This window comes from Geotrypetes seraphini, chromosome 1, assembly GCF_902459505.1.
Source record: "Geotrypetes seraphini chromosome 1, aGeoSer1.1, whole genome shotgun sequence".
NCBI classification, from domain to species: Eukaryota; Metazoa; Chordata; class Amphibia; order Gymnophiona; family Dermophiidae; genus Geotrypetes; species Geotrypetes seraphini.
Genome location: NC_047084.1, coordinates 478,931,943 through 478,949,183, shown reverse-complemented (window position 1 = coordinate 478,949,183; position 17,241 = coordinate 478,931,943). Strand labels below are relative to the sequence as shown.

Below are 17,241 nucleotides of genomic sequence, written 5' to 3'. Positions count from 1 at the left end.
CAGCAAGAAAGAACTGCACAAACAGTGAATTACTTACATAAGCATATCAAAATTTCTCAGAAAATACAAAATGGCAATTAAGTCACATATTTATCAAACAGATAAGTTTTAAGAATTTTTCTAAATAAATAATAAGACTGAGCTTGGGGAATAAGCATATTCCAACATGAATTTGTTGCACTATCCTGAAATGCAAAAGTTTTTCATAAGAATCTCTTATAACGACATGCTTTTACCAATGAAAACGTAAATCAGTAAGTTTTTCGTGTATTCTTATTTGAATTTAAAAATTCAAAGTGGAACTCAGCATCCATCAGATAGTGCTTAGCCATGGCCTTAGCTACCCCTAAGAGCCCCTTGGAAACATTCCATTGATCTGTTAGCATCTTAGTAGTCTGTGTTTGCAAGGGAAAACAGGCATTCTGTTCTTTAGTGCCGCTCATGAATGAGCACTGAGCTGAGGAGGCTTGAGGTAGCTCCAACTTTAGTTCCTGGAGCATCTCCACAATCAAACCTTGCAGGCCAGAGAGTTTAAATAACATTAGCACCCTCTGATCATCTCTGAGATCCTGGGCTGCCCCCTGATCATGGTCAGCCCCTCCCAGCTGGGATGCTGAATGTCCCAGAGCTGAGAACCCTGAATGAGAAATTAAAGGCCTGGGCTCTGAACCTTCAACCTCTGAGTCCACCAGAGCTAAGGTCCCCGTGAAATCTGCATTGCTTCTAGGGGTGGACCCTGCACCTTTCATTAAAAATCCTCAAACTACTTCTGCCGAGGCCCTCGCAGGGTTAGGTCAGCTTTTAAAACTTAAAAAGGCTTCATACATTATGTGTATGAATTCAGGAACAAACCACTGCCCAGGTTGGATAGGGAAACCACAGATCACAGGTAAGAGAAGATTTTTGCCTTAGACAAGCCTGGAGTCCAAAAGATGGCTTATTTCTTTGGCTGCCGTCTAGTTCCCAATATAGAACTGGACACTCAGACTGCCACTGGGGCTGTGTGACATTGTGGGGGAAGAAACATAGTTGGCCCCAATCCTGGATAAATTGCCCTGGGACTCGTTCAATCTATTCTCAAGCCCACTGTGAACAGAACCAGGGGTGAGCCACTCAAACCCATTGCGGATGAACCTGGGGCGAGATTGCTCCCAAGGGTACAGACCCTGATTTCTGAGAACTACTGATGCAGACTAGCTACACAAGAATCATGTGAGGCATGTGTCTGTGGGCCACAGATCTCAGCCCTGAGAGTCTGTATCTTCTCGCAGCTAGAGATGCCCTGGGGTGACCAGGATCTTCTGAGTACCAAAAGCATCTGACTGGATAATAAAATCCCCCCAAATAATAAAGATTAAACTTGAGCAGAATACACGGTCTCCCTACTCCTCGCTTGTAGAGAGTAAGACCGAAGGGGTGGAACTCATCCCAGGGTGATGAGAGGTGGAACATGAAAACAGTAGGCTCCTTACAACCCTCGCAACTAATGGGGATTTAAGACACTGGTCAAGACTACCAGTCCCTGTTACACAAGAAATGTGTATTGCTTTGTAGAAATATCAGTAGTTTTAAGGGTTCACTTGTGGCTTATTGTTCTTTTCCATGGTTTTTGTTTGTTTTTCATTTATTTGTTTTGCTCCCCTCCTTTGTATGCCTTTAAAGGTTATTAAATTCTTGTACTTATATAAAAGAGAAATTGCAAATGTTTATTGTTTCAGTTTATTAGAGTGAGATTTATTTTAAGCATAAGAAACTAGCAAACCTAAATCCTTGCAAGCCTGAGATTGAAAACCTGAGTGTTATAAAATAGAAAAATTGCACTTTGCTAATCGGGCTTCCTGAAATAATTAGTGTAAAAGATCAACAGAACTTAATGCTAACTAATCTGTATTCTTTTACTATAAAATTAGCAACAGAAAATACATTTTCATGATGGCTCAAATTGCTACAACAGATAAATGATTTTGTATAGGGACAGACCACTATAGCATAAAAATCAGACAGCATTTCATGAGGTCTCTTTTATAACAAAACTAGTCATTAAGCCCGTTACATTAACGGGTGCTAGAATACTGTTCACCCTCTATGTTGCCCCTTCCATTCACTGCCCTCTCTTCTCTTTCCATCCAGTGTGCGCCCCCCTCTCTCTCTGTCCCATATGGCCTCTCTCCATCTCCTCTTTCCTTTTCCCTTGGTCTGGCATACCTTCCTCCTTCCCTCCATGCCCTGCCATCTGTTCTTCCCTCCAAGCCACTCTCCCCTGTGCTCACTTTCCTCCTTCAACTACTTCATCGGGCAACAGTAGCATTGACAATTCATTGCTGTTGCTGGCTTCAGGTATTCCTCTCTGGCGGGTCCTGTGTTCATGAAGTAGGCAGGACCCACCAGAGAGGAAGGCCTGAAGCCGCAACAGCAGCGAATTGTAAACACTGCTGCTGCCTGAAGCACCCGAGGCAGTCGGTTCTCTCCCCTCCCAGCCCAACCCCTGCTGACTTTGCGACCCTCCCGGCGAGATGACTTTAATAACAAACCTCCCTCCAGCGTTGGCAGCTGCAGCACGTTAAACAGGCTGGTTCGCTGCTTTCTTCTGCCGTTGAGTCTATCTGTCGCGTCATTGATGACATCATTAGTGTCATGGCAGAGGGACTCAACTGCAGGAGAAAGTCGCGAAGCAGGCTGTTTAACGTGCTGTGACTGCCAACGCTGGAGGGAGGTTTGTGTAGAAGCGATATGTGTCTTCTATGTGTAGAAGCGATATGTCTCTTGCCCTGCAGTACCTTTGCAGCACTTTGCTGCAGCGCATCCTCCCATCCTGAGTCTGTTTCTCCCCTAGCCACCGCATACGCACTCTGGCCACGGACTTACGGATCAGGGATTACAGATCACGCAGGTCTGAGTGCGCATGTGCGGCTAGCGTTTTATTATATAGGATATATATAGCTACAAAGGTTTCTGTAAAAACTTTAGAAAAGAAATGAATAAAGGCAAGCAGCAGAAATGCTTCCTCAACCTGTTTATAGTAATTTACCCCCCACCTTTTGCAAAACCGTTTTTTTAGCGTCGGCTGGTGCGCTGAATGCTTTGCTCTGCTCCCGACACTCATAGAGTTCCTATGAGCATCAGGAGCCGTGTAGAGCATTCAGCACACCAGCCTGAGCTAAAAACGCTTCAGCGGTTTTGTAAAAGGGGGAGGGGGTTAGAGCATAAAGTATGTATCTGTCTTTTTTTAAGATTACATTTAGAGTTAAAATAAAAAATATTTGTGATAGGGAGAGATCTTATAGAAGAAAATTATTCACTAGAAAAGCGTGCCTCAGTGTTTAAACATAGATTTTCCTATAGTTAAATTTATTTTAAGCAAACTCTACTGTACCTATATGTAGTCAAAAGGAGGGTTATTATTTGGTTTGGGTAGGGACATCTGCTTCTTGGACTAAGCTATAGACAGTTGTTTCTGTTGGTATTGTGTTTGATAATGTGGAGGTGGATTTTAGGATGGACAAACAAGATCCCCAAATCTAGGGTTACCAGATTTTCCGGAACTAAAACCAGACCATGGCCCCGTCCCCAGGTCCGCCCAGTTCCACCTGAGTCATGCCCCGTTCCGCCCCCCCCAGCCCCACCCCCTCAACCTGTTCACTTGTCAGGAGGGCATCTGCGCATGCGCTGGTATGACGCGATGACTAGCTGCTAGATGGACTATGCTAAACTTGTGTTTACATAGAGCCAGCTTCATCATTCAGGATATTTTAATTCACCCCATTGTCAGAAATGCTCCCAACAAATTCACTCCTTTTTTCATGCCTTCTGGCTATGCCCAAAAATTTAACATTTTTGGAGACTAGTTTTGTCATATGTGGAAGGAATTCTTCACCACTCACTTCCATTATCTGCAGCAGGCCTACTGCTTGACAAGTATGAGGCTTTCCAACGTCCCCTCTGTGGCCAAAGGCAGTTTATGAGAAAAGTGGAAGTTTGGGGAAAAGAGGTGATACTTTCAGTATGGGTAGATACATCCCCACCATCTTTCTGGGTATGGAGGAACTATCTACATACCTTGATGCTCTTGGAGCAGAGGACTGCTCGTACCAGTGATAAGTGTAAACAATAATTTATCCTTATTTGGGACTCCTATATTCAATCTTTATCTCCCCAGGCTCGTAGTGACATCCTAAATTCCTTTAAATACTCTTCCTTGCCTGATGAGCAGAATGGCATGGATCACTGGGTGGTGTGAATTTTTTTTTCCCGTTGTTCTTTTCCTTTTCAATTACCTAACAGAATGGGGCTGCTGGAGGAATGAAATGGGACTTTATCTCAGAGGACTATCAGAGTTCAAATCTTCTGAATATAATTTGTACTTTGTCATTATTACTGGAACTGGGGAGGGGTTGGTGGGCAGGGAGAAAGAAAGAACAGACAGAGAGAAAGAGAGGGGAGACAGGGAGACAGAGAGAAAGAAAGAAAGGGGGACAGGGAGACAGAAAGACTGAAAGAAAGGGGGGAAGGGAGAGAGAGAGAAAAAGAAAGGGGAAGGGGCAAGGAGAGAGGAAGAAAAAGTTGGATTCATGGAAGGACAGAGATGTTGGTTGAGGAATGGAATGAGGTCTGGAGGAGAGGAAGCATGCAGGAGGCAGAAAGAAGGGAAGAAATATTGGATGAACAGTCTGAAGAGACTCATGAAATCACCAGACAACAAAGGTAGGAAAAATTATTTTATTTTCATTTAGGGCTCCATTTATGAAGGCGCGTTAGGGCCTTAACGCGCAAAATAGCGTGCATTAAAATGCCACACGCATTAGCCGCTACCGCCTCCTCTTGAGCAGACGGTAGTTTTTTGGCTAGCACGTGCTATAGCACGCGCTAATCTGGTGCGTGCGCTAAAAACACTAGCGCACCTTCGTAAAAGGAGCCCTTAGTAATCAAAATGTGTCCGTTTTGAGAATTTATATCTGCTGTCTATATTTTGCACTATGGCCCCCTTTTACTGAACCGCAGGGAGCCTATGAGCATCGAGAGCAGCACGGGGCATTCAGCACAGCTCCCTGCGCTAAAAACTTCTATTGCGGTTTAGTAAAAAGGGAGGAGGTATATTTGTCTATTTTTGTATAGTTGTTAATGAGGTGACATTGCATATTTTAAAGTCATCTGACTTGACCTCTTTGAAAAAAAAACCAAATATAAATGATAATTAACATTTTCTCTGCATACAGTGTGCTTTGTGTTTTTTTAAATTTTATTGTTGGTAGATCATTTTGACTTGGTCATTTTAAAAATAGCTCACAAGCCAAAAAAGTGTGGGCCCCCGTGTTCTAGTTGTTCCTATTGTCTTCTTGTTATCTAATAAAAATTGTTTCAACACAAATGGCAGTTTATGCACTCTAAAATTAGAATAGGTCTTCTGAAATAATCATCTCTATAAACTATGTGCATATTCTTATAAGATGAACCTGGAAAATTGGGCATATGCAATAATAGCTTTAAGTGTATATATGTACTTTCCATTTCCATAGCCTCATTTTCAAAGCTGGTGTAACTTATGGCATACCTACTGTGCAAGAGCAGTGAGGCTCCTAGAGGGCACTTAAATGAACTGGATCAGGGGGAGAGGGGGGCTTATTTTTGAGTTAGGTGCCTCTCTTTGAATTAGGCTCAAGTATTTAGGCAGAGAAAACCCTGACTTAAATATGGTATGCCTAACTCTGCTTGGCGGCACCAAGCAAAATTCTATACAGTGCGACTAACTTATATAAAATCACGTTTAGCACCACACTAGTCAGTGGCAATTTTTTAGGTGACCTATATAGAATTGGGCCCCTAGTCATTACTAAAACAAGTCTAGCACAAAATGTCCTATTGTTTGCTCTGGATGTTTTTACAGTGTTTCTGTGAGGGAATGCAGTCAGTGTTCTCCCTCATTGAGACTGTAGATAGGCCACTGGATAACAGGGGGCGCTAGCCCAATAGTAAGCCACCATAATGGAGGAAGGACAATCCTGCTGAATCAGAGAGGCAGGTCTAATGCAGGGAGGAGTGTAAATGCCCCAGAGGTCAAGGATTGAGAGAGTGACTTTCAGCTTTCCCTAGCTGTGGGCTGAGATAGATCCCTGGGAAGCAGAGTGACTCAAGTGAGTGAAAGAGAGCCGAGGTAAGCCACTGATATATTGATGTTGTGGACTTTTATTCTAGGTATGGCTAGTGCTAGACCATGGGCTAGCTGCTAGATGGACTGTGCTAAACTTGTGTTTGAGGCAGCTGTGAACCATAGAAACATGATGACAGATAAAGGCCAAATGGCCCATCTAGTCTGCCCATCCACAGTTTACTTTATTTCTATTTCTTGAAAAGTATAACTTGCTTCCTCAACCTGTGAAGTACAGGATCAGACTGAAGTGAAAAATAAAACATCTTTTGTTCCTATGCAAAGTATGTACTGGTTGTGTATATGCAGACCTCTCCTGGAAATCCTACCTAACCTTGTTACAGCTCCATTATTGCAAGAAAACATCCAAATCATAAGCCTTGTCTTATTCCTACCCAAAACAAACCCCCAACATGCCTCCTTGAGATTTAGATGAACTGTGGAGAAAAATAGCTTAAACATTAGTTTTCAAAATAATGATTTGGATGTTTTTACGAAAAAATGTCTTCTTGCCATTTTTTGGACATTTTTCTGTTTTGAAAATGAGCCCCAGTATGTATTAGGCCTATATGTGGCCCTTTAAAAAAAGCTATTAGAATACTTACAGAACATTTTTGGTCTTCAAACAAATGTCTACCATGTATATGCATGCAAATAACGTTTTGTAGTAATAACTGAATGCTATTGGGAACTGTGCTGTTTTATTTATGATTGGTAACATTATTTAATTGGGATTTGTTCTGCATACATCATGACAGGAATGAATTTGAATTTCAGTTTTCATTGCTCACTTACAATTCAGGCGTCATAAGTAGATTCCAGGCCTAGAGGGCTCACAGTCTCAGTTGGTTTTTAAGTTACTACAGTGACTTGCCTAAGGTCACAAGGAGCATCAGTGAGAGAATCAGGATTTGAATTCTGGCTTCCTTTCTGCTCAGCCTGCTGCTTTATCTAGACCATTCCTGTATTCTTAAGCCAAAGAAGGTTGTCTATGATTTCAGTTTCTGAAATTTACCGCATATACTTTTTTATGCTTAATTTGTACTAAGGAGGACTTCCTTATAGAGCTGAATACTCACGCTGCAGATCTGGGAGTTTCAGGACAGGCCAGCACCAACAGCTTAGCATTACCTGCTGGTTCTGGGTTCAGTGGTAGTGATCATAGAGCTAGTTCTCTGGGCAAGGGCACACTTGCACTCTCTCCAGGATGTGCTGCTATTCGCAAAGGGATGCGTTGCATATGCATCTATCTTAGAGAGTGGAATCACAACACAGTCTGAACTGGTGGCTAGAGCCTCAGTCACTGGCTCAAGGAGATCCATCCGCATCTCCACATGGATGATTCTGACTACAGATGCCAGCCTATACGGTTGGTGGGAGTGCATTGTGGGGGTATCTGGTTCAGAGACGCTGGTACTCCTCCCAAAGGAAGTGGTTAATCAACCAGTTGGAGCTGCAAGCCATCTGCCTAGCCCTGCAAGTGTTCAGAACTATGTTACAGAACAAAGTTGTACAAAATTTCTCAGACAATGCAATGGTGGCAACTTCTATTAATCGGCAGGGGGGCACGAAGAGTGCTGCTGTATGCCTGGAAGCTCAAATGATGGTTTGGTAGGCTCTCTCGATGACACATGTAGCAGAAGTGGACAATGTGCAAAGGGAATTGCTCAGCCAGAGAATGGACGCTTTCTCAAGAGGTGTTCAACAGCATTGTGAGCCATTGAGGGTGCCTGAAGTTTGATTTGATGGCAGTGGTGATCAACAAGAAGGCGGCTTGGTTCTTCAATTGAAGATACAACTTGGAAGCGACGGCTTTGACACCCTCTGTGGCCTATGATAGGCAGAATCCTGCAAAGAATAATGTCGCATCCAGGGCTGCAAGTCCTTGTCACACCAGACTGGCTGAGGCATCCGGGGTATTCTTGTCCATCTACAGATGGACCAGAATGTCTGTAGATCTTGTCCATCTACAGAGGGACCAGAGTCTCAGCCTACCGTGCCATCTGGACCAATTACCCTGGAGGATCCAGAGCACTTTGGCCTTACATCATGGCTCTTGAGCATGCAGCCTTAGCATGTAAAAGTTGTTTGGATATGGTGCAATCCTACAATCCAAGAAGCAGTCCACATTAGCCACCTATACAAAAGCCTGGATGCATTTCCAGGACTGGTATGCACAGAAGAGTGAGGACACAGTCACAGCTCCGATTTCTTTGATTCTGGCATTTCTGCAGGAGGGACTGGAAAAAGGCCTGACAGTTGACGCCCAAAAGTTCAATTAGTGAGTCTTGCATGCTTCAGACATCAGGTTTCAGACATCAGGCCTCACTACTGCTACTACTATTAATTATTTGTAGAGTGCTACCAGACATACGCAGCACTGTACAGAGGCACAAATGAGACACAGTCCCTGCTCAAAAGAGCTTATTGTACCCTCCAGTATGTGATCCTTTTTCAATGTGAAATCTTAATCTTATTTTTAGAGGTTCATTAGAGCCCTGTAAGAGCCGCCCCATATGAGCTTCTGGAGCTGACATTCATGTCGGACCTCACTGTTAAAACAGCGTTTTTAGTGGCGATCAATTCAGCTTGACAGATGTCAGAGCTGCAAGCGTTTTCATGCAGAGAACCCTTTCTCAAAATTTCGGAGTCTGGAATACCAGCTTTAGTGCCGAAGGTTATATCCAATTTTCTTGTCAACCAGGAAGTTTGGTTACCTGCATTTACACCCTTGAGGTCCATGAAGAATGAGGAAGTCCTGAGAGTGTGAGACATTCCCAGGGTATTACTTTTTTCTCTGGAAGGGACAAATGAGTTCTGATAGTCAGATCATCTCTTTTTTGCTGGCCAGGGCTACCCAGAGAGGCCGACCATATTCAAAAGCAACCATTTCAGGATGGATTCATATGGCCTTTTCTTCTGCGGGAAGTGTCTTCCCATATTCTTAAAGGTGCATTCCATTAGAAGCCTGGCTTCCTCCTGGGTGGAGTCTAGATCCATTTTCACTGAGGAAATCTGTAGAGTGGCCACATGGTCCTTCTTCCTTACTTTAACAAAGTTTTTTAGAATGAATGTATTGGCCAAATTGGATACTAAGTTTGGATCTTCAGTACTTGCAGCAGGCTCATGTAACCTTCCTAGGTTCTAGGGACTGCTTTGATACATCCCGAGTGTTCAAGAATGATGTGCTTATTGCACTAGAAGGGAAAGTTAGGTACTTGCCTCGATAATCTTCTTTCTAGTAAATAGGCTTATCATTCTTAAAGCCCACTCTGTCAGATCTTCATTTGCTTGCTTGCATTCTCACACATATCCTTATTACCGGTCTCCTTGTTTCTGTCCCCGGTCTAGTACAGTCAGGCATAGGGGGAGCAACTGCTATTGAGAAGAGACCATAGAGTATATTTTTCAAAACTCTAGTTTGCAAAACTCTAGTTTCAAAACTCTAGTACAGCTTGCACTCAGGCTTGTTCATTCCACCTCATTATATAGTTAAATGTTTGATTATTTTGTGCTATACGAAGACTGTTCAAAAAGTATCAGACCTTTATTCATTAAAAAAAAATACTTGTATTCAGATACAACAATCTTATATTAATCTTCAAAGTAGTCCCCTTGAACTGCCACACACTTCTTCCAAAGGTTCTGCCACTGTCAGAAGCAACGCTAGAATGCCTCTTTTGAGATTGCTCCCAAGTGGTCCATCGCATTATGCATGATGTCTTCTCTTGACTGAAATATGGTCACTTTTAGGGGCATTTTCATCTTGGGGAAAAGCCAGAAGTCACATGGAGACATGTCAGGAGAGTAGGGAGCCTGAGGAATCACAGGTATGTTGAATTTGGCCAGGAAGAATGGGCAGGTTCGTTAGCAGCTTTGGTACAAACTTCGCTGAAATTCTTCTGAAGCCCAAATCCTCAGTCAAAATGGAATGAACGGATCCAACGCTGATGCTCACCTTGTCTGCAAGTTCTCTGATCGTGATTTGATGATCCTGCATCACCAGGGTCCTCACTTGGTCAATGACAATCTCATTTCTGGATGTTTTGGGCCTACCAGAATGTGCTTCACTCTCCACTGATGTGCGGCCATCTCTGAAGCGGTTGTACCACTCCTTTATCTGTGTGGTGCCCATTGCTTCATCCCCGAAGGCCTGTTGAATCTTGCGGATCGTTTCCAATTGAGAATCACCAAGCTTTACACAAAATTTAATGCAGTGGCGTTGTTCAACTTTTGCTGTCATTTTGTCAAAAAAGAAAATCCGACGGCGTTCACTTACACTTCCTCACTCATCGGCGGTCTGCCAGCAACTGACAGCTTCTGTAGGCGTGAAAAAATTCAAGCATGTGCATTAGGGTCACCTACATAGATGCACCAAACCAAGCCTCCCTAGCTTTATTTGTTTATGCAAGAAAAATTAAGGTCTGATACTTTTTGAACAGCCCTCTTACTGTTATGATTTGTTTGTCTGCGAGAGTCCCCGTACCCCGCCCTCTTATGTCTCCTCTCTAGGGCTGACCATCTGGTTTGATACAAACTGAGGAATTACAGGACAACCCAGAGTGATGGGAGGCAGAGTGAAAAAATGCTAATGAGGCTCTCTACACAGAATCTTGCAGGAAGAGATTGACTACCCAAGTGTTCAAGAATGATGTGCCTATTTACTAGAAAGAAGATTATCAAGGTAAATACCTAATCTTCCCATACTCCTGCTGCATGCCCTTTGAGTTCCCCAATTATTGAATTGTCTCCTGACCTCCAGGTTCTGTGAAGGTCACTCAGAATTGCCAGGTGAAATTTGATCTCAGTCCTGAGATGTTTACAGCTTAATAGGTTAACAAGCTATTATTAACAGTGTAATTGGATGCTAAGCATCAATTATTGGCACCAATTCAGACTTGGGTGCACATCTGGCTGTGCACTATTCCACAACACTGCATGCACAAATTCCATAGCCTACATCCCAAAAGAGGGTGTGGCCATTGGATGGGTTGGTTAGGGTGTTCAAAAAATTTGTGCACACTATTATAGAATCCTGGAGATGCGCACTGAACATGTGCACCAGAATTTACACCACATTTCAACTGGCATAAGTCCTTTCATCCAAAGTTGCTCATGGGAATCCACACTTCATGCTATTCTGTAAATAGCATTCATCCCGGAGCAACCATTATAGAATAGTATCGAGTGCGGATTTTTCCTTGTGCCTATAAATCAGTAACAATAAATAAAAATGCTCCACTTGTACGGACTCAAAGCACTACCTCCAATGGAAGAAAAAGCCTCAGGTATTATTGCGGTTGAGCAAGAAATGCTCAGGACCTCCTCCACCCACATCATCGGCAAAAAACTTCCAAAAGGAGTGTTCTACTACCACTACTCTATTTATGCAGGACTAAGATCATTTACTGCCTATGAACTGTGAAGATGAAATAACATATTAGCCAACGTTTCACAGCACACAGCTGTTTCTTCAGGGCTTTGTTAAATGTCACTACATCTGTGAAAAAAACACAAACAGTCATTTAATGTACCTTGTTGTGGAACCTGACGTGTTATTCGATGTAACCCGCTGCTTGGCTTGCTTCTCTGTTCTTACCAGTATCCCGTCACTGTAGTTGGTAGCTCCTGTTCAATTTTAAACTACAGCTTCGCCAATCACTTCACTCCATGTCGCTTACATGGAGGAAGTTGGTTACTCATCACTAATTGGACAGCTTAGCCAAAGCACTTCCGGGTAGGTTAATGCAGATGCACGGAGCACTTAAATCAACGAAACTGTATGTTTGACAAATCACAGATCAAAAGAAATAATACCAGTCTATATTCATATTGAGACCCTTAGGTGTTACAGAGTCCAGCTCAAAAATCCAGCGCTGCTCCTTCTGTTGAAGGAACAGCTGTCTGTTCCCTCCTCGCTTGTCGTGTGCCACATGATCCAGGACGTAACACTGAAGCTGAAAAAAATCATAAGCCTGATCCAGGCAGTGTTGTACCATCAGGGCTTGTACAACCTGCCTGTTAATGGCACTCCTGTGCTCATTCAGTCGAATCCTCAACTGTCTACTTGTTTGGCCCACATAGACTTTGGAGCAAGGACACACTATGCAGTTGACTACAAATTCAGTCACACAGGTAGTATCTCTTCTGATTTAAAGGATTAATAAATTCTGTTGAAGTCACCATGATTGCACAGTTCATACAACTACCACAAGCAATGTGCCTTCCTTGTGTCCTAACCCCACTCTCTACGCTTCTCAGTACAGCAGGACTTAATTCTTCCTTCAAGTTTGATCCACTTTTATACGGTAATCTTAAAGCAAAATCTTTAAAGGGTGGTAGCTTCTGTACTAGCGGCCAATACTTATGCAGGATCCTGCCAACTTGATGTGATTTTTGGTCAAATTTAATTGTGCAGGTCAAAATATTTTCTCGGCTAGGTGGTCCCTTATCCATGAACATCAAATCCCTATTGGCATATAATGCTCTCTTATACGCTTTTTGAATGACATGATGCGGATATCCTCATTGTTTCAATTTAGCTTTCAAAATTTTAGATTGAACTTTATATTCTACCACCGTGCTGCACAGTCTTCTATATCTCAAAAACTGTGAAATAGGCAAATTATCCTTCAAGTGTTGTGGATGGAAGCTCTCATAATGCAGAAACGTATTTCTATCTGTTTCTTTTCTGTGTACCGTGGTAAATAAATCCCTAACACGTCGTTCAATTTTAATGTCCAGGAATGTTATACTATTCATGTCACACTGCATGACAAACTTAATATTCGGATGACAGTTATTGAGCCATTTCAGGAACTCTCCTAAATATAATCGGTCACCTCTCCAGATAAGGAACACATCATCTATGAGGCTTTTTCTTCCATTGGAGGTAGTGCTTTGAGTCCATGCAAGTGGAGCATTTTTATTTATTGTTATTTATTTATCCACTTCCACTTTTTTTAATTAGCCTATAAATCAGTGCCATTTACTGAATCCAGCACTGTATGCATACCCTCCCCCCCCCCCTTTTTACAAAACCACAGAAGTGGTTTTTAGCACAGGCTGGCACGCTGAATGCTCTGCACTGCTCCCAACACTTATAGAGTTGCTATGAAAGTAAGGAGCAGCGCAGAGCATTCAGTGTGCTGGCCTGCGCTTAAAACCACTTCCGCAGTTTTGTAAAAGGGGGAGTTTATAAGGAAGATTCTACTCACAATAAAAGCAAATTTCAAAGTGAAATTATACTTGTACTTCTTGTTTCAAAATTGATGCTGAGCTCATGGGTAAAAAGTATGGACAAAGTTTGTCAAGATGCACACAGTCATCGTAAAATGGTTCCATTGTAAAATGGTAGATGACAGCAGTAAAAAAGGCTAATTGACTCACGCAACCAATTATTCTAGTCTATATTGCCAAGAGTATGAGTTTTAGCTGCTAGCCACAGAAACCTGGCCACTTCCAGTCCAACATCCTTCTACCTCTCTCACTCCTGTAGCACCCCTAAGTACTATACTGTCATGAAAAGGCAAAACAGTAATTGTTGAGAATGTAAATATTAAAGATGGGTTGGGATTTTTTTTTTTGTTTTTTTTTGGGGGGGTTACCTATATTCTGGCTTAACACTTCTCCCAATAATATAGATACTGTGTTCTGGACTTTCCAGATGTTAAATGTCCTGTAGTTACTATGTATTGCTTAATATGGAAACCATATGGCGAATAAGCTTAGTTTTGATAGTCTAAATGAGCATAAAATTCAGTGATGCCACTGCCCAAATATCTGATCACCTAAGCTCCTCATCCAGTCTGACTATTTCAAGGCATGCCTTGTTCCCTGATTTGCTCAGCTTCTGTACCTTGTTGTACCACACCTTTTCATTACCAATCCAAGTTTGTCCAGATTTGATTTCATCTGCTGGCCTCCACCATCTCTGTTGGTTTACCTTCCTATGCTTTGCTACCTACTTTTTGATTTTTACAGTCCCAAACATAATTCAGCATTCAAGCCTTCCTTCCTCCATTTCCTGTCATTACGCTTTATCTCATCCTTGTATAACCAGCTAAGCTATCTAGTCTATTGTCAAAAAATATTCAGTCTCTCCCTCCTTATTGATGTTTGCATTTTAACCACGGTCCCTCCTCACAGATTAGCCCTTCCTTCTGGGAAGCCCAATACAGTTGTACCACCACTGTTGGGATTTTGACTGCCAATGTGTACAGGGTACCCTAAACAGTTGGATACTTGGTGCAATTCTACTGCTGCCATTAGGATTATAATGTTATTCTATATAGTTAACCCACCATAACACAGCCATTCCCAACCCAGTCCTCAAGGCACACCTAGTCCCATCGGGTTTTCAGGATATCAACAATGAATATTTATGAGTTAGATTTGCATGCAATTGAAGCAGTGCATGCAAAACTTTCTCATGCATATTCATTATGCATACCTTGAAAACCCAATCGGACAAGATGTGCCCCAAGGACTGGGTTGAGAATGGCTGGTCTAATGCATCCCTATCTCTGATAGGATGTAATCACTCTTACCTCTTCTCTCTGTACATTAAAATACCTGTTCTACTTTTAAGGCTTCCAGTATTCACACCACTCAAGCTCAAATGCCATGAGAGACTTAGGGCTCCTTTTACGAAGGTGCGCTAGTGGTTGTAGTGCGCGCATAGCGCCCGCTACAATGCCCTGCGCGCTAGACGCTATTGCCTCCGTGGAGCTAGCGTTAGTATTTTCCAGGTAGCGCATGCGGCATTGTAGCGCGTGCTAAAAACACTAGCGCACCTTCGTAAACAGAGACCTTAGTCTCCAGATAGCATTTAACAGGCCTTCAAGACCACACTTATGCTCCACAGCACTTACTGAAGAAGTCACTCTTTAGAAGTTCTCCAAAAACAGTTCTATCAGCTTAGTCTCTGATCATTCACTGCATGCGACACACACCACATTGCTCAACTTCTGGAAGCAGAGGAGGTAGAATGACTGGGAGCACATAGTGCGCTTGGAGGAGAGAACTGTAGTGGTTGTCTGCTGTAGCACAAAGAGAAGAAAATAAATCTACTGTGGCTGCTGTCAGCATAGCTATTGCTAGCAAACAGCATTTTCAGTTGGCATAACTAATGTCAGCAAAGGCCTATGGGAAATTATATCAATCTGACTTTGGCATATGAATGTAGATAGACCCTGAGTGTAGGCAGACGGTTTCATATAACCCTAAAATGCCTCCTCCAGTACATAATGGGAGTGGAGAGATCTGCAGTCAATGGCCCTTTCAATTTGATATCTTCTGTTGGCTGTCAAAGAACATGATGTGAAAATGACCACTCCTAGAACATATCACAGCCACTAAAATCTCGATATTTAGTCTGCTACACAATGATCTTGAAACAAATCACCAGCTCCTCAGTTTGTCTTAAAATAAGAATTTATTTTTTTTTAAAAACCCAAAACACCCTCATCACAACTCTAAAACTTATTTATACATTTTTGTAAACTGGTGAAAAAAATACAATACAAAACACCTGATAAATTTGAGAAACAGGATGGTCACAAGTGTTATGAGTTCAGCTAGTTTAAAGGTTTTCTTTAAAATAAAAAAAAGCCTGAAGTCAGCATAACATGAGCACAGATCTCCCTCAGAATGAAAGTAGAGGTCTTTTATTGTAGGTAATAGCTCATGACCACAACATTAAAGTTAGTTGTTGATACTTTAATAAGGTTTATTTATTTATCCTTACTGTTCAAAATTCTTGTAGCTTCAGTGGCTGCTGGATAACTACGAAACAGCAGAAGGAGTGAGCCTCCCCCGGAGTACCCTTTACAACCATTACCTACGGCATTGTCAGGAGCACAAACTAGATCCCGTCAACGCTGCCTCCTTTGGGAAGCTCATAAGGTCAATTTTCATGGGGCTCAGAACAAGAAGATTGGGCACCCGGTCAGTATTGAATTGTTGGATTCATTCCTTCACATATATTAAAAATAATGTTGCAGTGAAATCAACATAGCACAGTATCAATTTTGTATTTCTAACTTAGTGCACTCTTCTAATTTCTCATGTTCCTACTCAAAGGGGGAACTCCAAATACCATTACTATGGAATCCGGGTGAAGCCAGACTCCCCTCTAAATCGACTACAGGAGGATATGCAATATATGGCTATGAGGCAACAACCCATGCAACAAAAACAAAGGTATGTATTAAAAACTAGAAAATATATTTACAAATATAAGTATACTTTCAGGATTGTTATCGTGTACAGATCTTCCCTTCAGATTCCAGAAAGGAGTAAACTGAAATGTGTAAGAAATGTTTTTCCCTCACTTATACCTATTGAATCACTTTGAGGTCTAAATAATAATTTAGCCCTTGTCAAATTACAGTAGCTGTACTTTGCTGATGAGCCCTAGAACATACTTAAAGAAATCTGTAAATATCTGGACTGGTTTCCAGTTTCTGCAGTAGGGCTAGACACAATAACTTACTGCCTCTTTTATAAAGCCACGCAGCAACGGCCCTGAAGCCTTTTAAATCTCTATGGGCTATGGAGCCATTAGCGCAGAGCAGCCACTAGCGCAGCTTTGTAAAAGAAGCTGTTGGGGATAAATTTTCAGTAACATGCTAAGTGCAAATCAGGGAGAGCACACATGGTTCCATGCAGTGGCAGGCTGTGTACATGTCAGAGCAGAAAAACATATTAGGACACATCTGCGCATTTGCTAGATTGTTATCCTGTTCATAAAATGTTTGCAATGACAAAATTTATGTACAAAATATGTGCTGACACACACTTGTGTGTACTTGTAACTGCCCTTGGCATAAAACTATCACCTGCCTGTTCTGTCTTTTTTAAATTTTATTTTATTTTTTTACCTATGCCTCTGAATTTGAAAATCAAAATAGATATCTGAATATAACGTGTATGCATTTCCATGATGCAAAATGTTAAGGCTGAAATCTAATATAAACAGCCCCTTCCTCAAATGTTGCTGCATTCATTTGCATTATGAAAGTACATGTATGCTTTCAGATATCTAAAAACACATTTACCCACATATAGCTGACTTATATATTTAATCCTATGTTGCC

General features: G+C 42.0%; 1 protein-coding gene across 3 annotated transcripts in view; it reads left to right on the top strand.

Annotated features, from left to right (window-relative positions):
- The window catches only part of RFX3 (regulatory factor X3), a 540,046-nt gene that overhangs the window by 390,292 nt on the left and 132,513 nt on the right, over positions 1 to 17,241 (top strand). For all 3 annotated transcript variants that reach the window (XM_033925421.1, XM_033925415.1, XM_033925406.1), the window contains 2 exons: positions 15,909 to 16,090; positions 16,226 to 16,345. In XM_033925421.1, coding sequence (XP_033781312.1) covers positions 15,909 to 16,090; positions 16,226 to 16,345 — 302 coding nt within the window. The remainder of the gene's footprint in view (positions 1 to 15,908; positions 16,091 to 16,225; positions 16,346 to 17,241) is intronic.